This window comes from Lepus europaeus, chromosome 2 (assembly GCF_033115175.1).
Source record: "Lepus europaeus isolate LE1 chromosome 2, mLepTim1.pri, whole genome shotgun sequence".
Taxonomy (NCBI): Eukaryota; Metazoa; Chordata; class Mammalia; order Lagomorpha; family Leporidae; genus Lepus; species Lepus europaeus.
Genome location: NC_084828.1, coordinates 8332972 through 8355604, shown reverse-complemented (window position 1 = coordinate 8355604; position 22633 = coordinate 8332972). Strand labels below are relative to the sequence as shown.

Sequence of the window (22633 nt, the reverse complement as noted above, 5' to 3'; positions counted from 1 at the left end):
GGTTCCTCCCTCTCCCAATAGGGCTACCTTGGGGACCAAGCTTTAAACACTGGGCCTCTGGGGAGGGGGCGCGTCCGGCCTCCAAACCATTGCAGTGTGCGAAAACAAGGGGGTTTTTTGGTCAAAAAACGCAAACCTCAAAAGGAGAAGCTTCTTACGCCTTCTCTCTTGCCTGATGCCTTTGTTTACCTCTTTCACTGAATCCTGTTCGTGCCCAGTGACTCAGATGCAGATGTCAACATGGGCCAGAAAACAGGGGGTCTCTGCACTGTCCGGAGAGAGCGGCTCTCCAGGGGCAGGGGCTGGGGGACGGCCCACCGGCTGCACCCCTAAGGGCTGTGTGGCCTGACGTAGGCTGTGCTCCCCACCCACACCAAGAGCTTTCCCATGTGAAAATGAGTTGATGCTTCATCCTGGTTGTGGAACTCGGACCTCAGCCTTGTTGGAAGTTTAGAATGAAGAAAAGCTGCAGAGGAGAGCCCGAGCTGGTCTATGGTCTCCTCTGCCACACAGTGGACGAGTGGTGCTTGGGGCCGAGCCCTCCGCCGGGCCAGCCACCGCCCCCGGGGCTGGGCGCGGCTTCTCAGCCTCACAGCGGCCAGGCGAGCAGGCACCCGGGCCTCCACTCTGTACACCTGAGGGAGCTGAGGCTCGGGCGAGTCGCTGGTCCAAGGCCACGCGGGGAGTTGGGGTGCGTGTGGGTTTGTGTGGCCCCACAGGTGCCCACTTCTGTACGGACAGCGCATTCCCCAGGCATCCCCTCCCTTCTGCACTGTCATGCCTCGTGCCCACAGGGCGCCCATGCCACGCTCTGACTGAACTGCCATCTTCATGGCTGCATGGCACGCGTCGTCCCCCTCTCTCGACAGTGAACCCCGCTGTGCCCAAGCCTGGTTGGCATTGCTGGTAATTCCCAAGGGACTGACTCCTGGACGTGAAGTGTGTGCATCATCGATGAAGGACCACGCCGATCCCCTCTGCCTCAGCTCAGGATTAGCCAGCGTCACCTGTCACCGTCTTTGCCTCCTTTGCCCGTATTACCGTCAGGGGCTTCCCCATGCATCTGTATGGAGTCTGTGTTAAGGCTGATGACCCCGGGACTGTCAGTCTGCACTGTTGTTTTCTTCTGTGCCAGAACACTTTGTTGGGTGGTGTGGTGAATGGTGAGGAGCCGTCTGCAAAGGAAGAAGCCAGGGAGGCCAGGGAGGGCATGGGTGGGGACCCGGGGTTTTGTGTGTGTGCCAGATCCGAGCCTCGAGGGACTCCAGCCTGGAAGGTCACGGGCTCAGCCCCTCGGGCCATCTCCCCAGCGCTCTGTTCAGGCAGCTGCTCGTCGGGGGCCTGGGGCCGGCACTGCCTTAACAAGCAGCAGTGTTCTGGCTGGGGTCCGTGCAGCCCAGGGCGCCCTCCATCGGGGCCGCCTCCCCGTCCTGGAAGGCTGGGTGGGGCTGGGGAATGGCACATAGAGGACAGGCCTGTGGAACAGTTTCCAGCAGCTGTGTCGCCGAGCTGAGCTGATTCCTGCCTAATCAACAGAGGAACTGCACGGGCCAGAGAAGACCCGGGCACCTGGGAAGAAGTATTGATGGCTGCAGTCTCAAACCCTCTCACCGCGAATGCATGCGGGTCCCGGGGAATGGCCAACATTAGCACCCGTCCCACGCCCCGCCCCGTGGCCTGCACCTACCTTGCTCCTTTGTTTAAATAACAACATCACCCACCCCCTGGCTCACTGAGAGTTTGGGGGATGAAAGTATTACAGTGGCGTTTGGGAAACTAACGAGCAAACCCCGCTCTGCCAGGAACCTGTGTGGCCTGGGGAATTGTGGTTCCCCCCAAGGAAGCGGGGGGGGGGGGGGGGCTGCTCTGCAGACCCCATGCAGCAGTGGGCAGAGCTGGTGTGCGATGAGAGAGCGTGTGCGCGCGTGTGTGGGCGGGTGTGTGTCCGCCCTCAGCACAGGCCCAGCCCCTCTGTCAGGCTCTCAGAGGTGACCGTGGCCACGGAGAGGCTCCGAAGCGGGGACGGAGGTGTCACCGTGTCCCCTTGTGCTTGCAGTGCTGGTGAAAGGCCAGGTCACCACCAAGTACTACCGGCTGCTGTCCAAGCTGGGCGGCTGGGTGTGGGTGCAGAGCTACGCCACGGTCGTGCACAACAGCCGCTCGTCCCGGCCCCACTGCATCGTGAGTGTCAATTATGTCCTCACGTAAGTCAGCCGCATTTGTTTCTCTCCTGGTCTCTCCTGCTCCCCAGCCCTCATCGCACCCCTTGCGCTCTCGCTCGCTCGCTCCCTCCCTCTCTCTCTCTCTCTCCAAAACTGTTCATTTGTCTCCTGTGTTGTTTCTAGTTGAACAATCCGGCCCAATGAGAAGGTCCGAACTTTCTCTGTGCTTGGCAGTGAGGGCCAAGTGCTGGTCCGTGACGGGAACGTGAGGAGGGAGGGCCCCGGGTGGGCGGGGCCGGGTGCGGGAGGCCCCCATCTGGAACAGGTGCACGTCAGGCACACCCGCTTGTGCTGTTCTGTCTCTGAGGACCATCCTGGGGGCTCCTGCCATTCACGTCCCTGTCTGTCCCTGGCTTCCTGTTAGCCCGCTGCAAATGACGATGACTGCTTGGCCCCTTAAAACGCTGGAGGCCGGTTCAGCCGTTCAGGTGCTGGGACACTCCTCACTCCACCTGGGAGCACCTAGGAGAAGCCTCCCAAGAGTTCACAGAAAATGCAGACTGCGAAGAAGCTACCCGTGGTTTTCATTCTTCTTTTTGGCACCAAAACGAACTCACCTTTTAATTACGTTTTCCCGCGAACTTTTTGGAGAGCACTCATACATTACTGCCCCCCACGGAGGTGGTTGTATATTAGATGCCCTTGCCCAGCCCCGCCCTCCAGCGGGCCCTCCTTCGCATCCTAAGTGCACTGAGGATTCAGCCGCCAGGTTCTTGTGCGGACGATCGCCAGGTCCCTATGTGATTTGAAGTAGATTTGGTAAAAAGTGTAAGGACAAACAAAACGTTGGAGCCCCTCATTAGTCTTCCTGGGCACCCAGGGCTGGCTGGGGCCTCACGGACCAGAGAGAGCTCCACCGGCCCCTCTCCGTCCTGCCAAGCCGCACTAACCCCGCTCAGCAGTTTCTGGGGTCACCATGCTTGTGGCTGTAGGAAGCTTTTGTAACCATGGTGAGCCGGCCTTTCCTTAAACGTCCCCCACCTCCTGTCCCAGCCAAGCGCACACTGGGACGCTGACAATGGACTTGCTCACGGGATGGTGCGAGGGAGGCCGCTCCTCCTCGGCCACCTGCTAGGCTTGACTCCCGCTCTCGCCTTCCAGGGATATCGAATACAAGGAACTGCAGCTGTCCCTGGACCAGGTGTCCACGTCCAAGTCCCAGGACTGCTGGAGGGCCGCCTTGTCTACCTCACAGGAAACTAGGAAGTTAGCTAAGCCCAAAAGCACGAAGATGAAGACGAAGCTAAGAACAAACCCTTACCCTTCCCAGGTAACAGCTGACGGCTCTGCAGGGGCTCGGATGCCCGGGCTGGTTCTGTGGGTGAGGCGAGGTCCCCTGGGGGTGTGTCGCCTGCACAGTGGCGGCAGAGCTGGGGAAGGGGACGTCTGGGCAGAGTGCTCCAGAACAGGATAATGAGTGGGAGGGCAGGCCAGCCGCTGGACGCTGCGTCCAATGGTTTCAGAGACAGACGGACAGACACGGAGACCTCCCACCCACTGGTTCACTCTTCAGCTGCCCACAGTGGCCCCGGGTTGGGTCAGGCTGAAGCCGGGAGCCGGGAACTCCAGCTGGGTCTCCCACGTGGGTGGCGGGGACCCAAGGACTTGGTCCATCACCAGGCTCTTGGATATGGGATGTGGGCATCTTAGCCACCAGGCCCGATGCCTACCCCCAACAATATTTCTGAAATGAAATCCTTCCTTCTTCTTTTTTTTTTTTTTTTGTTTTTAAGCAGTTTGGGAGCTCTTGGCAATGACAGTGCCCACGTGTCTGTGGTACTGCCAGCGAGAGGTGGGGGCGTCTCTTTCTAGCCAGGGGTTCTGCCATGCACCTGTCCCCGGGGAGCCCCGCAGGACAGGGTCGGACGGGGCCCCTCTGCCGGCCCGCCATCCGTACTTTTTGCCTCGCAGCAATACAGCTCGTTCCAAATGGACAAACTGGAATGCGGCCAGCTCGGAAACTGGAGAGCCAGTCCCCCATCCAGCGGCCCGGCTCCCCCAGAACAGCAGCTCCATTCAGAGAGCAGCGACCTTCTGTACGCGCCCTCCTACGGCCTGCCCTTCTCCTACCACTACGGACACTTCCCCCTGGACTCGCACGTCTTCACCAGCAAAAAGCCCATGCTGCCGGCCAAGTTCGGGCAGCCCCCGGGCTCCCCGTGCGAGGTGGCACGCTTCTTCCTGAGCACGCTGCCAGCCAGCGGCGAGTGCCAGTGGCATTACGCCAGCCCCCTGGTGCCCAGCAGTGCTTCTCCAGCTAAGAGCCTTTCAGAGCCCCCCCTGGCCGCTGCTCGGCACAGCCTCGTGCCAAACTACGAAGGTGGGTCGGGTTTGCTCGTGGTGGGCGGGGGAGGCCCAGGAGTGGCCAGGGGCCCGCAGCAGTGGGAGCAGCGGCCGCGGCGTGGCGGTGGGTGGCAGGAGGACAAAGAACCCCCATGCTTCCGGCAGGCTTCTCTCTTCTCTGCTTCTGAGTAGGGCTTGCTAAGCTTTCCCGCTCCCCACGCACGCGCTCACGAGAGCCGGAAAGCACTGGGTGACCATTTTTGAGCCGCGTGCCCCCTCGTGACTGTGTAAGGGGCAAGAGGAAGCAGCTTCCGGGCCTCCTGTCCCCCACAGGGAGACGGGGGATGTGCAGAGTCAGCTCCCAGGAGGCTCCAGCACGCAGTTCACAAGAGTCCTGTCGAGCCCACCCCACGGTGAACTGATTCACACCAGGCCTCTCCCAGATGTGGAGGCCAACAGGGGGGATGTGGGCTCAGGGACAGAGGTGCTGCTCACCGGCCCAGGGAGAGATGTCACCTCGGGTCTGTTAGCATCTGTAAAATGGGATCATAAGCTACGCGCCTACCCCAGGACCTGGCGCACGGCAGGTGCCTTCTCCCTACCTGCTGGGTCAGTGACAGGCAGGCCCCCAGGGTGCAGGCAAGTGGCCGTCCTCTGTGGAGGGGGCCCCAGCTGCCCAGGACACAGACTCCTGCTTCCTGATTGGACCAACCCAGGCAGCAAGGTGGCGGAGGGTGAGGACTGCCGGTTAGATGCAGGCCACACGTCCCTGTTTCACCCAGACTCGCGTCTCCTGAGTGCAGGTGTCTGCGGGCACCACACAGAGCAGGCAGGTGTTCCTCCAGGGAAGACTCCCACGCCCCCCCCCCCCCAAGGGGGAGTCGAAGAGGAGCGCTCCCTGGACAGCCCCCACCCTTGCTGTCCATGCATATCCTCGAATCTCTTGCTCTCCTACTCTGAGAGGAGGGGTCCCGACGTGGGAGAAACCCAACCTCCATCCCTAGAGCAGGTTTCCCAAAGTCGCCACCTCCGGGAACCCACACGGGCCGCCAGGGCCGCGCTGAGCTCGCTGGGCCGGGGCCTCATCAACAGCCCCGTCCTCAGATGTGCATCCCTGCCCCCCGGGTGCACCTGTGGACAGAAGGGGCATGCAACGGCCAAGCACAGGGATTGGGCAACGGCTGACCGCGCGTGTGACGTAGACTGGAATCAGTATTCTTTGCATCTGGGCATGGGCTAAGGGCATGACACAAAATTTGCTTTTTGTGGCTATGTTAAAAGTTGAAGGAGGTTAGTAAACACTTGCTCGTCACGCTTTTTTTTTTTTTTAAAGACGTGCTCATTTGAGGCCATTTGTGATCGATTTCCTAGTCTTGTCGGTATTAAAGGCAGGCAGAGGTTGTGCGGCGAAGCGGACTGGTTTTCCGCGGGTAGTGGAGTGCAGGCTGTAACCGCTTTAACCCCCGAGGCTGTGGGGCCGCCTCCCGCCAGGGCACCCCTGGCCGCTGGCCTGGCAGTGCGGCAGGGGAGCCTGGGTCTCCCGGACAGCGCGCACAAGGCAGAGATCGGCTTCTCTCTGCTTAGCGTGGCTCCCACGAGTTTTCAGACTGGGGCCGCCCGATTGCCCCGCGCGGGGGGAAGGGACGGGGGCGCCCGCGGGTCCAGCGCCGGGGGGAGGGGAGCTGCTCTGGGCGCGCCCCTTCCTTCCCGGTGCCAGCGTCTAACGTGTCGCCTGTCCCCGCAGCGCCCGCCGCCGCCGCCGCCTCGCGCAGGTTCGGCGAGGACAACGCGCCCCCGCCGCCGCCCCCGCCGCCGCCGAGCTTCCCGAGCTGCGGCCGCTACCGCGAGGAGTCTGCGCTGGGCCCGGCCAAGGCCGCCCGGGACGCGGCGCGCCTGGCGCTGGCCCGCGCGGCGCCCGAGTGCTGCGCGCCGCCGGCCCCGGAGCCCCCAGGCGCGCCGGCGCAGCTGCCCTTCGTGCTGCTCAACTACCACCGCGTGCTGGCCCGGCGCGGGCCGCTGGGGGGCGCCACCGCCGCCGCCGCCGCGCCCGGCCTGGGCTGCGGCCCCGGCGGCCCCGACGCGGCCGGCGCGCTGCGGTCCCGGCTCCCGAGCCCCGCGGCCGGCGCCGCCGCCCCGCCACCCGGCGCGCCGCGGCCGCACTACCTGGGCGCCTCGGTGATCATCACCAACGGCAGGTGACCCCTGCCCGCGGGGAGGCTCGCGTGCCGCGAAGCAGAGGGGCGAGCCCAATATGCACGATCTAAATTAATTTATACAGAGACGACTATTTTAATAGAAGCCCGCAGCCGACTTCGGATTTTTACCGCAGACGCCACGAAGGCGGGCGCCGAGGCTGGGACGAAGGGACCCCGGCCTTGCTCGCCCCGCGGATCGGTCTCCCTGGTCTGGAAGTCCGGCTCCCGCACCTGCGCTGCTCCCTGGGCGGGGGCAGGGGCAGAGACACCAACGCTGTCTTTAAAAGTCACTCACGCGTCTCGCGTTAACTTTTTTTTTTTTTAATACAAAACTGGAGCCAAGACAGGGGAGGGGGCGCGCGTGCAGCCCCACCGTGTGTGCGTGAACTTGGGTGTGCACCCCAAGTCCGTTATCAGCTCCTACTTCCCCCTAGCCCCTGGGAACGCTCCATCACCCCACGAGTGGCACCTTCAGCATATACTGCATAGGCATCAAATGCAACAAAAGGAAAAAAAAAATGAAAACCCCGATTCCCTGGCCAGACCCCGCCAAGCCGGATCCCACGCGAACCGCCCCCCCAGCCCGCGCGTGTCCGCAATTGGCGGGGCTGGGTCTGCTACACGTAGTGCGGAGGGAGCTGGTGCCGCTGCATGTGCAATAGGGGGGCTGCCTCCGGCCTGCGCCTGGGGAGAAGAAAGGCGACCGCGTCCGCGTCCGAGCGCTTCCCTTCTCTATACACAGCGAGAGGACTGCGCGTGGACCTGTGTGTGCAACCGGGTCTCCGGAACCCTTTATAAAGCACCAGCCGTGTCTGAAACTAAACTTCCGGTCGTCTTGTGTGTTTTCCCGTCCCGGCGTGGGTCCTAGAGCCAGGCTGTCCACTGCTGCCTCCCCGCGGCCTGGCTCCACTCCGCCGGCCCCGGCCGCTGTCCACGCGGGGACGACCCGGAGCTGGGCCTGTGTGCACAGCGGGGACCTGACCCGCTCAGCCCCGGGGTGCCGGCGCCTCCGCACGGCTCCCTCTGCCACGCTGGGAGGAGGCCGGGCTGTAGGAAGGAGAGGGTTTGAGGGGCTTCCAGCAAGTACCATGCCACTGGGCCGTTTGGGCTGGGTTTAGCGCGCACACTCACTCACACACACACATACACACACAGTCACATACACAGTCACACACACACACACTCACACACACATATACACTCATACACAGTCACATACACAATCACACACTCACATGCACACACACATACACACAGCCACACACACACACATACACATAGTCACATACACAGTCACACACCCACCCACCCATAGTCACACACATACACACACATACATACTCATACACAGTCACACACACACACAGTCACACACACATACACTCAGTCACAGACACACACACATACACATAGTTACACAGTCACATACACACAGCCACACACACACACACACCCACATACAGTCACACACATACACACTCATACACAGTCACACACACACATACACTCACAGTCACACACACATACACTCATAGTCACACACAGTCACACACACATACACTCACATAGTCACACACACACAGTCACACACACATACATACACATTCATACACACACATACACTCACATGCACTCACACACATACACTCATACACTCGCACACACACACACTCACACACAGACACACGCACTCACTCACGAGGGCGTGGGGGCAGGTCGAGAACAGGGATCTCACTGCCAAGATTATGTAACAAAAACCCAAAAAGCCCGTTCCAGATTTACAGACGATGCGGCCCACGGGCTCCACCACGCGCACGTGCGTGCCCGCAGGTTCCACAGCCTCGAACCCGAGGCGGGGTGGCTTCCCGCCTGCAGGGGCCTCCCGGCGAGCGCAGGAGCCCGTGTGCCCGGAGCCGTCTCCACGGCAACCTGGGCCGGGCGTCCACTCGGAGCGCTGGCCGGGCCGCATTGTTCCTGGACTTCCGCGAGGGGCGGGCAGGGAAGAGGAAGCACGTTAACACCCAGGCCTCTCTCTCACACACACAAAGTCCTAGTGAGCCCGGACACGCACCGTGCGGACAAAAACGCCAGATCAAATGGATGTGAGGCACCAGCTCAACTCAGGGCTGGCTCGGCCCTCCCAGGGACAGGAATTCCTTTATGTCCCGGGAAGCCCCTTCTAGAAAAGCCATTCCACGCATACCTTTGTGGAGGAGTGAGCCCGGAAAGCCTGGGCCTGCTCTCCCCGGCCCCTCGCCCCCACCCTCACACCCTCATCCCGGCCTCCCTCCACCCCAGGGTGGGGAGGGTTCCTGCCGTCAACCATGGGGTCTACACAGCTTCCAATGTTTAAGGGCCGCCTCGGGGGCTGGCGCAGACACGCTCCGAATTGCAGTAGCCCCAAGGGTTCAGGTTATCCGGAGGCGCTGTCTAGGCCACCCCCCCAACCTTGGAGCAACACCATGAAGCCAGAAGGCAAGCGGTTTCCACAAAAGAACAAGAAACGCTGTGAAAGAACAGAATCCAGAAGCTGTTAGAGCAAATTTATTTCTGACCTGTTTAAAAGGTTTTTTTTTTTTTTTTTTTTACTTTTTGGGTTTTGCTACCTTTTCATTGCTTGGAGTAATAAGATTTCTCTTTTGTATGATGCGTAATACCTTTGTCAAAAATACATAAAAGCAAAACACCAGCTTATTGCTTAGAAATACATACATATTCCTTACTATGTAAAAATGATATTTATTTTGTAAAAATATGTTCAGATATGAATAAAAATACTGTAGCCAAAGTAGTCGCCTCTTTTTTTAAAAAAATGAAACTTGTGGTCAAAATAAGGAGCCCACACTACAGGAAGTCGTAAGGTTTATTCCGTAGGCTTGTTTTTTATAGGCAATGGTTTAAAGTGAGTTTTCTGAGATGGCTCCTTGAAAAGCTAAAGATGCAAAAGGCTCAAACCTCCTCGCGTCTCCGAGCTGCACAGTAATCACCTAGGAACAAGGACTGGGGTGCTGAGGCTGGCTGGACCCAGGGCACCCCCACTCCTTGTGTGTTGAAACTGCAGGGCGGGGCTGGCTGTGTTCTCTGCACCCCAACACTAGGGTGAGGAGCGTCCATGCTGTATGTGTCGGGGGTGAGGACCCCCCAGGCCAGTGCCCCCCCCCCCCCGGGGACCTGTGTCCCCACAGCAAGCAACACCAGGGAGCTGCAGGAGAGCCAGCCACGGATTTCACAGGAGATGCAAAGCCCTCTTGCTTCCAACCACCCTGCACCCCCTGGCCCCGCCCGATTCCCAGCGCCAGCAGGGGCCACAGAATGCCCAGTTATCACCACGTCCTAGGGGAGGCACTTCCTGTGAGTGCCACTGAAATCGGCCACCAGCCCAGGAGGAGGACACCCCCCTTTCACAAAACAGGGCAGAGGCATCAACACAGCTTCCAAGCGGTAGGGGAGCCCGGGCTCTCAGCACCCACGCTCATCCTGAGAATGGGAAAATGCAGTTTTCTGTGAAGACTGACGCTCCGTGAGACCCTAGATGTGGGGGTAGAGGCGGTTCCGCCCCCAGTCCTGCGGTGCAGCAGGTAGACAGGTTTCTGCCTCCAGCCCTTCGCTATGGAGCATGGTGCTGAGTTTTCGGTTCATGGCAGGCAGGATCAGGTTCAGCAGAAAGAGGCCATCTGCCCCCAGGCTGCCGTGTCCCCCCTGAGGACAGCCGGGCTCCTGCTCCACGGCGCAGGGGCCACGCGGAAGGCCCGGACAGCTCCGTCTGCTCGGACGTGGCCACACTTCATTAGTTTTCATTTACGGAAAGGAAATGAAATGATAACATTTCTTTTTCTCCCCCAAACGAAGAACTGTCCAGAATGGGACTTCGGCTTAAAACAAAATGCAGCATGTTTTTCATTAAATAATCCCCCACAGAAAGTCAAACAGTAATGGTGGCGGCTCTGGGGGAGGGCTTGCCTTGCATCACAAAGTCGGAGCTGCAGTCCGCAGCGTTAGCCCGGAGAGCTTTGTCCGCAGTGATATTTCACAGACACCCTCTCAGGGGTGAGTCCATGTTGCGATCCTGGGGTGGTGTGGACTTTTATTTAAACGTGTCACTAATTCTAAAAGAGGACTTGGGCGTTTAGGAGAGAGGGATTTATTTTTATTTTATTTTTGAGAAAAATAATTCTAATTGAAGCTTTACTTGCAAAAATTACTTTGGAAGTTCTTTTGAAGTTACATTTCCAAGAAATACATATTGGTTCGGTGTAGTTAACTAAACACGTTATTTTTTTTCCTTCCTACGGGGCTGTCTGTGCCTGGCTGACGGTAGACAGATTTTATATTGAAAACCACACGATTCTGGAGCTAGCTGGACTGCCTAAGACCCGGATAAAGATGGTGCAGGTTTACAATGAGGGGATTTTGTTCAAAGCTGAGTGCTCCATCGAGTTTTCTTTCCACTCATTTCGGTTGGGGCTGGCAGGAAGACGGAAAAGTGGACAAACATTGGCCTTTTCAGGCTGAAAAGTAGTGGGCCTGACTCCTGAGCTCAGCAGAGATGGGAGCTACATGGAGAAAGCGTGCAGAACATCTGGTGGCAGCCAGTGTGTATCAAAGGCTCGCTTTCTTTTGTTCTTCCATGGAGACTTTAGCCCATCAGAATTTGAACGTCATCATTTAAAGCTACACACACACACACACACACACGAGGGTGTTCACTATCAGTATTTTCTTTCTTGGCAATACAAGGAAAAGCGGGCCAAACACGGACTTCCAGGTAAAATGCCGTGCGTCCGACATCCTGCAGGGTCTTGCCGGTCTGCAGGCATGCTCCAAGTGGGCTTGAACCTGGCTTCCAAGCTCCCTGTGCCCCCGGGTGCCACGGACAAGCGAGCCTTCACCTGCTAGAGCCACGCCGCGCCGCCCCCCCCCCCCCCCCCGCACCTGCACGCAGTGCCTCGTCAACACCTCGAGGTCTCGAATGTGATCCCACCTCTTCAGAGCACGCAGTAAACCTGGGCTTGGCTAAGGAGAGCTCATAAAAGAACGTCAGAGTCATTAGCCGGCTTCCTCTGCCAGGTCGCCGCCGAGAAGGGAGCTCCCGGGGACCGCCTTCCCCTTTCCTCTTTCACAAGAACAACGATTAAGCACCACTGTGTGTGCTCCCCGATGCTGAGACCCAGTGACGCCACGCCGGCCTGGGCCCCACGTGGTTTCTGTTTCTCAACAGCCTAGGGGTCAAGGTCTCTGCTCCGGAGAAAGCTCTGGCCCACCCCACCGCTGCTTCCCCGTGCAACCCTCTCTGGGGGTGAGCAGAGACACAACTCGGTGAAGGCTCCACCCACATGCATCTGCCAGCTGCCGGCCCTCATCCCCAAGCATCCGCAAACACCCAAACGGCAACAGAACAAACCGCAGAGAGCGGACGGATAGGAAAAAGGAAGGTAGGAGAAAATCCGCCTAGGTTACTTCTCCAGAGCCCCGGGAAGAGGGGAGGGGGCAGCCAGGGCAGCGGCAGGCCGGCGGGGTGGGGTGGCGGTGCCAGGCCCAGGCCCAGGTTCCGGCCCACAGCTACGGGTGCTTGGGGACGATGAGGTTGCGCAGCATGTCGAAGGAGTTGCCGTCCGGGTGCACAGTCACCACGTCCCCGTCCTCCCGGTGCACCTGCAGGAAGCCACAGTCATCCAGGCCCACGATGGACACCTCCGGCCCCTCGGCACCTCCCAGGCGCACCTGCTGACCGCTGAAAATGCAGAAGAGCCAGCAGTCACTGGGGACTGTCCACACGGAAAGACGGGGCCCGTGCGCCCCGCGGTTAACATGCAGCTGGTCAACCTGGTTCCACCCTCGGTCCCCAGGAGGCCCCACGGGCTGGAGTCTCTCTTCTGCACACGTGATGTCACCCCTCCTGATCCTGTGGTCACCTGTGTCGCCCACTCCCACCCCCTCCTCCCCACCCCCTACGTTAGGAAATGCAGTGCGACTCCACGCACAGCATCCTGGAGACTGGGGGGGAGACCCCCGCGGAGGAAGGAAGGCTCCTTCTTAGGGGAGAAAGTTGGGCCGCACCGACTGCAGCGCGCCTCGTTCGGATCCTCCTCCTCCTGACCATTTTCCACGGGTCTGGTCACATCACAGCCTCGTCAGCAGCTCTCAAAGGACAGAACTTTCTCCCCCGGGGTCTGCCTGGAAGAATTTCACATCCACAGGAAGGCTGGACATATCAGCCCCTTCCCTTCTACGGACGCCAAGGGCGCTTCCCGCATTTGCTTTCTCTGCACACACACACGTGCGTGTCTGCAGCTGCTGCGTTTAAACACACGGGGCAGGCACGGAGAACTTCTGTGCTTACATGTCCTCGAACATGGGTCTCCCAGGAGCCACGACGGCCTCCCGGGAAGCCATCAGCACGGGGACCCTGCAGAAACGGAACCTTGAGGCGGGGGGCGGAGCTCACCAGTCCACACGGTTCTGTTAATAGCCCGTGGGCTGCTCCGCCCCCTCCAGGATCTAATTAGAACGCCCCTCAGGTCTGTGCTCCTCCATCTGCTTGTTTGTTTGAGGACTGGGACGGTGATGCTTTGGAAGGGCAGGGGCGTGTCTCACGTGTGGTCCTGGGTCAGCTGCCGGAGACCCCCGAGGTCGTTGTTGGAACCCAGAGTGCTGGGCCCCAGCCCCAGAACTTCCCATTTAGGGGGTCCAGGGCTGGCCTGGAGAACGTGGCTTTCTAACGAGGCCTCAGGTGAGGGTGCTGCTGCCACCTGGGATCTCACTTTGAGAACTGCTGTGGTCTGGAAGCTTCCACGGCTGAGGAGATGTGACCCACTGTTTGCCCACAATCGGACTCCGATTAAACTGGTTTCAAGCTCCCTCTGATCCCAGCACGGGGCACAGAGGCCAGCAGGCCAGGCGATGCGGATTGGGCGAGGTGGTGTCCAGCACGCTTCCCCAACGGGGAAGGTAAAAATTAATGACTCAGACCAGCGCACAGCTCCTCTTCTCCAGATACGGAGTTACTGGGTAGGCATTCGGCCTCGCAGCCAAGACGTCTGGGTTTGAGTCTCGGCTCTGCTCCCCATCCAGGCTTCTCAAATCCCCGAGTCCCTGCCACCCATGTGGGAGGCCTGGATTGAATTCCCAGCTCCCAGGTTTGGCCTGGGCCAGTCTGGACCCTTGTGGACACCGGGGAGTGACTCTGTGGATGGACACTCTGTCTACCTTTCTCTGTCTCTCAAATAAATATTTGTAAATGAAGGATACTGAACTACTGGTTTAATAAAGGGGTTGAAAAAGACGACATGGAGGGAGCACTGACCTGTGCACCCAGTATTTGTAATACAGGGGAAGAACACCGTTGGGCCCTTCGTCCTGAAACGTGTCGATCAGCCGCTCCAGCGCCGTCGCAGCTCGAGCGATGAGACAGTCAGCTCTTAAGGGCTTCAGGTCCGCCTTGTGCTGCCGGTTGTATTCCGCCACGAGATCGTTGATGCATATGGTAGGGTTGCTGTTTGTCACATTAAAGCCACAGCCTGGGCACAGACAAAACCATGAAAGACTGAGCACATCAAGAGAGTGGAGCCGGGGCCGGCGCCATGGCGTAGCAGGTGAAGCTGCCACCTGCAGTGCCTGCATCCCATATGGGCGCCAGTTCGAGTCCCGGATTCTCCACTTCCCTTCCAGCTCTCTGCTATGGCCTGGGAAAACAGCAGAAGATGGCTCAAGTCCTTGGGCCCCTGCACCCACATGGGGGACCCAGAGGAAGCTCCTGGCTCCTGGCTTCGGATTGGCGCAGCTCCGGCTGTTGCTAACAACTGGGGAGTGAACCAGCAGATGGAAGACCTCTCTTTCTCTCTGCCTCTCCTTCTCTCTGTGTGTGTAACTCTGACTTTCAAATAAATAAATAAATCTTAAAAAAAAAAAGTGAGGGAGAGTGGTACCATCCCACCTTGCTCTCCCCGACCTGGAAGAAGGGACACTTTCTTTTTTACTGACAGCTTCCTGCTCCCATACCTTCATTTCAATTTTTAAAAAGATTTTTCTACTTTATTTATTTGCAAGGCAGGGTAAGAGAGAGAGAGAGAGAGGGAGAGAGAGGCATAGACAGAGGGAAACAGGTAAGTCGGTTCACTCCCCAAATGCCTGCAACAGTCGGGGCTGGTGCCAGGTCAAAGTCAGAAGGCTGGAATTCCATCTGGGAGTGGGTGCAGAGGCCCAAGAGCTTGGGCCATCTTCCGCTGCTCTCCCAGGCACGTTAGCGGGGAGCTGGAGCAGCTGCTGGAGCAGCTGGGACTCGAACCAGCGCTCAGCTACGGGATGCCGGCGCTGCAGGTGGTGGTATTCACTCACTTTGCCACAACGCGTGCCTCCTTCATTTCAAGATCATCACCACACAGAGAGCGGCACGTCTTTGGGTGCCACCCTCCTTTATTATCTCGTCCAAGTGAGGAGCATCTGAACCTCACTGCCAAGTAGCTGACAGAAAACCAAGCCACGCTTCAACTTAATCACACAGAAGCCATCCACGGGACGAGCCTCTGACGACAATGGTACCGCCAAGCCCAGGGTTGCAGATCTGCCCCGGGCTGGTAAAATGAAATCTCTTGTTCTTTCTTACTTGAACAACGGAACGCATGCTTGAAAAGGGAGCATTTCATTCCGGTCTTGAGGAGAGAACTCTAGATCCAGAGATTTCAACCCCTGGTCACGGCACAACCCCAGACACATCCCTTAATCCCTTCCCCTTGGAAGTCTCTGGGGCTAGGGTTACGCCGCTGGCTGGGGGCCAGCCCGTGTTCAGGGGCTCCTTTCCGGGCTCCTCCACCCAGGCAGGCGTCAGGAGAGTGAGTTCCCAGGGCCAGGGGCTGAATCGGCTGCTGTGTGCGGGCCCCTAACCCCTCCACGCTCGCAGGGAGAGCTTAGCGTCGTCAGGAGAGCCAAACCTCAGCTTGCAGAAGGGCCCCGGCCCGGCCTCAAAGAGGCTTCAGTAAGAAATGAGCGGCTGGAGGCAGCAGGCCGTGAGATGGCTGCGTTCGCAGGGCCTAAGGCCAACGTGCCCACAACGTCTCCGTGCAACAGTGCCGCGTGCAGGCGCAGCCTTCTTCCCTCGGTGTTCTGTTCTCAGTGTGAAGGGGATGATGGCTCAGCCTCGGGTTTTATTTATTGTTTTTTTTAGGTAAACTAGTTGCTAAAATACTAAGCAATGTAAATGACCTCTGGAAAACCTGAGTAATTGCATCCACGGGGCAGAATTTGCAGTTGTTTGCCCATGCATTTGGCCCATTCATCCTGGGGCCAGCATTGTGGTATAATGGGTTAAGCTGCTGCCTGTAGCCCTGGTATCTCATATGGGCACTGGTTCAAGTCCCGGCTGCTCCACTTCCAATCCAGCTCTCTGCTAAAGCACCTGGGAGGGCAGTGGAGGTGGCCCAGGTCCTTGGACCCCTGCACCCACGTGGGAGACCTGGAAGAAGCTCCTGGTTCCTGGCTGCATCCTGGCCCAGCCCTGGCTGTTGTGGCCATTTGGGGAGTGAACCAGCAAGACCTCTCTGTATCTCTCTCTCTCTCTCTCTCCTCTCTCTAACTCTGCCTTTCAAATAAATAAAATAAATCTTTAAGAAATGAAAAAAAGAAGTCCTGGGGTGGGCATTTGGCACAGTGCTTAAGATGCCCGGCTCCCATCTGAGAGGGCCTCGGGTCAGAGTTCAAGTCTCGGCTTTGCCTCTGGTCCAGCTTCCTTTTCACGCGCACCCTGGGAAGCAGCAGGTGTCGGCTCAAGAACTTGGGCCCCTCCACCTATGTGGGAGACCCAGATTGAGTTCTGGGCTCCTGGCTTTGGCCTGGCCTAGTCCTGGCTGTTGTGGGCATTTGGGGATGGAAGGTGTATCTCTGTCATTCCATCTATGTGTGTGCACACACTTTTCTGCCTTGCAAATAAATAAACAAGCCAAAAGAAAACGGAAAGTCCTAGGGAGAATGGCGACCTTGACCTCCGTCAGCACAGACCGTTTCCTTCCCAGCTCCAGAGAGCACCCCCTGCTGGCCACTCTGACTCAAAGCAGCCCCATGCTCCCGCAGCCTTAAGAATTGAACCAAAGCTCTGGGTTCTCCCCCAACAGGACAACGCTTCATTTTCCCGATGCTGATGAAATTCCTGGCTCCCTGGAGCCACCCCTGTGGACCTCACTCGGAGTCTGCATCCAGCCCCGGCACTCCTCTGAGGACAGGAAGCAGGCCGCAAGGGTCTGAGCAGCTTGCCCAGATAACACTGACATTGGCAGCAGCGTTGCATATAGAAGCCTTGTATTCTCCGGCTGCCACTTCCAACACAGTACTGTCCGTTACCATCCATTACTGACTTCGGAGCGCCAACGCAGACCCAGTGGGCATTAGGGAGGTGCTGGCCGCTGCGATGACCAGGGCCAGCAGCCTCTGGGATGGCCTCTGAGTCCCTCTCCTGCCTGGTCTGGATGAACTGTGCGGAAACAGGGGTTCTGTGCCCCACCTGACTCGCCTGGAGTTCCTTCTGTAGGTTAAACAAGAAGACAATGTTTTCACGGCCCAGGAGGGTCAAAGAACAAGGTGAGACCACGAGGAGGACTGTCTTAGCAAACTGTATTTTCTTATCACAAAGTGGTGTATTAAATGTGCACTTCACCATTGCAAACTGAATGAGAAGCAGATTATGAAAGGGACTGGGACACCAGCTTGGTGGTTTCCATGACCGCAGATAGGAGATGCTAAGCCCTTTGAAGAGATTTCAACCATTCTGGGCCTCCGTGAATACAGGTCATACTCTGTGAACTACAAACAAGACCGGCAGAAATGGTGATCCGGACGCAGGCGTGCGTAAATCCCTTTTATCCTGGTTTTGAAAATCTAACACTGCCGCGGGAAAGGCTTTAAAACTTACCAATAAGTATATAAAACGTTTCTCCCATAAGTGTGGAATTAACCAGAACTCCGCCGATCTTCATGAGGTCGCTGTAATAAATATCATTGGGCCACTTCACTCGCAAGTTGATATCCTAAAGGCAAAGTCTGCGTGTTACTTGAGCCATCACGGGACACAACGAGAGCAGGCAAAGGCATCAGCTGAGGAAGAGGAGCAGGACGCTCCCGAAACTGATGCAGGGTGGGCCTTGTCCTCCCTCCTTTTCCAGACACTGAATCACTTCTTTGGGACAATCCAGTATTAAAGTACTTCCTGCAGGCGCCGCGGCTCACTAGGCTAATCCTCCGCCTTGTGGCGCCGGCACACCGGGTTCTAGTCCCGGTTGGGGCACCGATCCTGTCCCGGTTGCCCCTCTTCCAGGCCAGCTCTCTGCTGTGGCCCGGGAGTGCAGTGGAGGATGGCCCAAGTCCTTGGGTCCTGCACCCCATGGGAGACCAGGAGAAGCACCTGGCTCCTGCCATCGGATTAGCGCGGTGTGCCGGCCGCAGCGCGCTTGCTGTGGCGGCCATTGGAGGGTGAACCAACGGCAAAGGAAGACCTTTCTCTCTGTCTCTCTCTCTCACTGTCCACTCTGCCTGTCCAAAAAAAAAAAAAAAAAAAAAGTACTTCCTGAGGCCAGGAAAGGAAGACTTCAACATATTCGACATCCTTGCACCACCCCCCCCCCCCCCGCCTCTGTCTCTCATCATGAAAAGCATCTTCTGTCCAATTCATTCATTCTCTCAAGGTCAACAACAGCCACCACAGATTATCTGCCATGTGCTATGGATCATCCATCATGTGTGTAGTGACAGGGGCAGGGAAGGTATAATACTCTCAGGGTTCTTTTGAAATTGCCCTCAAACAAATCACCATCATAGACGGCAGGTAGATGTGTCTAGAGTAGAAGGCTATGGAGACACAGAGGAGGACCTTGTTTTACTGAGCAGTTAGAGAAAGCCTCAGAACTGCCATCCGTCAACCTGGGTGATGGACATGGACTTGTCACGTGACCCGCTGCCTCTCCATCCTGAAGAATGGGGCTAGGGGGCTGCCTGGATTCCAAAGTAGAAATGGAGTCAGAGTGGACACTGCCTTGCCCACCAGGACCTCCACCTACCCGTGACTCTGAAGTTGGGATATGCAAATTGGGTCAGACTGTGGGAATGCCAGAACTCTCCAGCCTCTGAGGCCGGGGGCTGGAGGCACATTGAGCCATATGTGCGTAAAGGAAGCTAGAAGAGACACTCAGCAAAATCAAGCCCAGAGGCCGGAGAAGGGCTGGTGGCCTCCCAGTGCTGCAGGCCATGCCCAGCACTGCACCACGTCCCAGCACTAGTCTCCATGCCACTGACACTGAACCCAGTGCTGCCTCCGGTACATCCCTACTGAACAGAGGAAGAAACTGTAGTCTGAAGAGATCACGCGGCCTGCAGGACGTGGCAGGGCTGGGATCCAAAGCTGGGCTTTCTGGGACAGGAGTCTGGCCCCCGCTGGGATGGCAGCACCCCACCTCCGGGTGCCCGGGTCCATGCCCCAGCTTTGCTCTTGACTCCAGCTTCCTACCAGGTGCAGAGGCCGTGACGGCTCAAGTACTGGTCCCTGGCACTCATGGGGGAGATCCGGACGGAGTTCCCGGCTCCCAGTTTCAGCCCCCACCATTGCAGGCATTTGGGGAGTGACCCAGCAGATGGGGGCTTACTCTGTCTCTCAAATGCAAACATTTTTTGGTGGGAGAGGGGGAAGAGGCTCTCTGCGGCCACACCTGGTGCTTAACACTGCTCTGGAGCCCGCAGCTTCCCGGAGCCCCCCTTCCCTCCTCCCAACAGGGCTCCCTTTCACCTGGACCAGGGAGAATCCAGATCTGCCCTCTGCAGCTGCCCTACCCTGTACAGCAGTCTGAGAGGAGGAGCGCAGATACATACAGAATGCGGGGTGTTCACAGTGACCCCGCAGGGACGAGGGGTTCTCAGCAAGGGGCAGGGATGCTGGGCAATACTGAGAGGCAGTTCTGGTCGTCCCAAACTTGGGGGGAGTTCTGCTGGCACCCAGGGGTGCTGCTACACCTATAATGCATAGGACGGCCTCCACGGTATTTACAGCGTCAAGGGAGAGAAGCTCAGGAGCAGAGATCTGCAGCCTGGAGACCTGGGTCTTTGCCGCTCTCCCAAGTTTCCTTTCTTTCTCCTCTTTGCTCCCCTGCTCCCAGCTGTGCCCACCACACTGGCAGGGTACCCAAAGCTCAGACACAATCCCTCCACCCTGTGTGCCGGCCTGTGTGCTGGCCTCCTCGGTGTAGGCCTAACTAGCGAAGGAAGCAGCTCATGACACACGGGGGCCTCACACACAGAAGAGAAAGGCACCGTGTTTATCTTTCATCTTCTCAAACGTGGATCCAAGTAGTCACAGCAATCCTTCCACGTATGCAGCTGCTGTTAGAAGTTAGTGGAAGGGACAGGTGTTTGGCCTAGAGGCTACGATGCCCCTGGGGATGCCCACTTCCCATAGCACAGGGCCTGGGTTTGAGTCCCAGCTCCACTTCTGATTCCAGCTTCCTGCTAGGGCACACCTGAGAGGCAGCAGGTGACAGTTCAAGCACTTGGGTTCCTGACACCCACATGGGAGATCCAGGAGGAGTTCCTGGCTTCTGGCTTCAGCCTGGTCCAGCCTTGGCTGTTGCACGCATGTGGAGAGTAGATTAGTGGACAGAGACTTCTGTCTTTTCTTCTCTGCCTTTCACACAAAATTAATAAACAGGGGCTTCCCCTCCCCTCCCCTTCCCTTCCCTCCCCTCTCCTCTCCTCTCTCTCTCTCTCTCTCTGTCATTATGCCTTTCAAACAAACAAATAAATGGTTTGTTCTTAAAAAGATGCAGAGAAGAGGGGAGGCACAGGGACCAGGGTGGAAGGGAGGGTGCAGGAGCCCAGCAGGGACTTTGCAGATAGGAGCAGGTGGCCCCCAGTGAGCTGTGGAGGCCATGGAGAGCCATGGAACGAGGCTGCCTCTGGTCTGCGGGTTTACTTTGGTGCAAAAAAAAAACCCAGAAATGCAGGCACAGTTTTTTCATAATATGCATTTCCGTGAAATTTGTGAAGACCTCTCGGAATGCATGGATCTCAACATTCCTTTGCACCAAAACAAACATCTTTTAATTCCATTTCCCGCCAACAGGATGCTTGCATTTTCCTGTCGCTAGGGTTAAAAATAGCTCCTCCAGTGACAGAACTTTGCATTGTCAACAGCTTCCTGTGAATCGGAGTGGCCAGCTCAGGGGCTGCAGACCAGCACCGGGCGTCCTGCAGCAAACGAGGGCCGTGCCTGGCAGTAAGTGTCCGTGACAGTGACTTCTGGAATTTCCGGGAACATGGACTGTGGGGTTGCCTGTGTCTGTGGAACACAGAGAGGCACACACACACACACAGGGAACATGAGGCTGTGCCATGTGGGGAGGATTTGAACACCAAGAACGGACCCCTGAGTCTCCTTTGAGCTCTGTGCTCTTAACATCTTGCTTCAAGATTCAATGTAATCTTTTTTTTTTTTAAGTCTGACATGGGAGCTATAGGTGGTGGGAGGCAGGGGAAGAATCCCTTTTTCATATCCACATGGATTCTTCCAGGAGCTTTTGTGTATGTGTGGGGATGCGTGGGGAGCAGAGCTCAAATATGGAAGAAAAGGCTTCAGCCACTGTGTTGAAAGCGCTGTTTTTCCTTTCTTTCTCTTCTTAAAGACGTATTTATTTACTTGAAAGGCAGAGTTACAGAGAAGGACAGAAAGAAAGAGAGAGAGAAAGAGAGAGAGAGAGATCTTCCATCTGCCGGTTCATTCCACAGATGGCTGCAACAGCTTGGGCTGGGCCAGGCTGAAGCCAGGAGCCAGGAGTGCCTTCCAGGTCTCCTACACGGGTGCAAGGGCCCAAGGATTTGGGCCTACTGCTTTCCCAAGTGCATTAGCAGGAAGCTGGTTAGAAAGTGGCACAGCTGGGACATGAACCAGCACCCATAGAGGATGCTGGCATTGCAGGTGGCAGCTTAACCAGCCACACCAGCGCCAGCCCCTCTTCTAAATGATTGACATCAAATCATCTGGCAGTGGTAATGGTGCAGGAACATCTCTCCTGACAGCTGGGGACGAGGGTCCCAAACAGACCAGGATGTTGAACGTGGTCAACTACAGACAAAGTCTGACGAGCACGGACTACAGGATTTAGATAAGGTCAGAAATGGGAAGGATCTGGGGGTCTCTAAAACAAGACATTCAACAGAAAACACAAACAGCTCCCATCCACTCCAACAACCGAGAATCATCCAAAACTGTAAAAGGTGTGTCCTTCTCAGGATATTGGAGAATCAGGAGACCCAGGGATCCGGTGACCCCGAGGCATCAGTGGCACCTGGGGGTGTTCTCACAACTCCAAGAGCACTTGGCCGCCAGCTCTGGCGAGGGCAGGTAGAGGCTCAGTCCCACCGAGCGACCGAGTGGACATGGGCTCCATACAAAAACGAGCCGGATCCTGCACGTTTCCAGGAGGGAGTGACCATCCACGGTACCCACCTGATACTCAGGGATGGCCCTGACCGCTTCCACGACGGCCAGCGACATCAGATGCTGCACGAAGGGGATCCTCTGTCCCAGCGGGGACCTCAGCGGGATGGAGACCAGCAGCGTGGAAAGGGCGCATCCCGCGGGGCTCAGCCATGCATTGCGTCCTCGCCCTGCAACACAGGCCCTGCTGGGAAACTCGCCGCGTCCCAGGGACGGCCTCGGCCGCACGCACGGGACAGCCCTCCCACCGGAATCCGCCTGCACTTCTTACAGTTCCTGTGGGGCTTCCGGGCTTGACTCCGGAGGAGAAAAGCAACTCAAAACTGGAGGGTCTGTGGCCAAGGAGGTTTCCAACAATTAGCACCACGTCTGCTCTCTGGCCTACCGTTCATGCTGGGAGGATTCGTGGCTTCAAGCTCGCCACGGGGCCGTGCAGGCAACAACAGAGGGACTGGGAGACCACAGTGAAC

The 22633-nt window shown here is 57.6% G+C and overlaps 2 protein-coding genes across 3 annotated transcripts in view; one reads left to right on the top strand and one right to left on the bottom strand.

Annotated features, from left to right (window-relative positions):
* The window catches only part of SIM2 (SIM bHLH transcription factor 2), a 41866-nt gene extending 35162 nt beyond the window's left edge, over window positions 1–6704 (top strand). Inside the window, exons 8-11 of the mRNA XM_062174845.1 lie at window positions 2057–2204; window positions 3324–3492; window positions 4134–4629; window positions 6250–6704. Coding sequence (XP_062030829.1) covers window positions 2057–2204; window positions 3324–3492; window positions 4134–4629; window positions 6250–6704 — 1268 coding nt within the window. The remainder of the gene's footprint in view (window positions 1–2056; window positions 2205–3323; window positions 3493–4133; window positions 4630–6249) is intronic.
* Window positions 6705–11621: 4917 nt separating this feature from the next.
* The window catches only part of HLCS (holocarboxylase synthetase), a 208805-nt gene continuing 197793 nt past the window's right edge, over window positions 11622–22633 (bottom strand). For both annotated transcript variants that reach the window (XM_062205215.1, XM_062205205.1), the window contains exons 8-11: window positions 22173–22333; window positions 17598–17712; window positions 14004–14217; window positions 11622–12431 (exon numbers count right to left, since the gene is read on the bottom strand). In XM_062205215.1, the coding sequence (XP_062061199.1) occupies window positions 12260–12431; window positions 14004–14217; window positions 17598–17712; window positions 22173–22333 (662 nt within the window). In that variant the 3' untranslated portion in view covers window positions 11622–12259. The remainder of the gene's footprint in view (window positions 12432–14003; window positions 14218–17597; window positions 17713–22172; window positions 22334–22633) is intronic.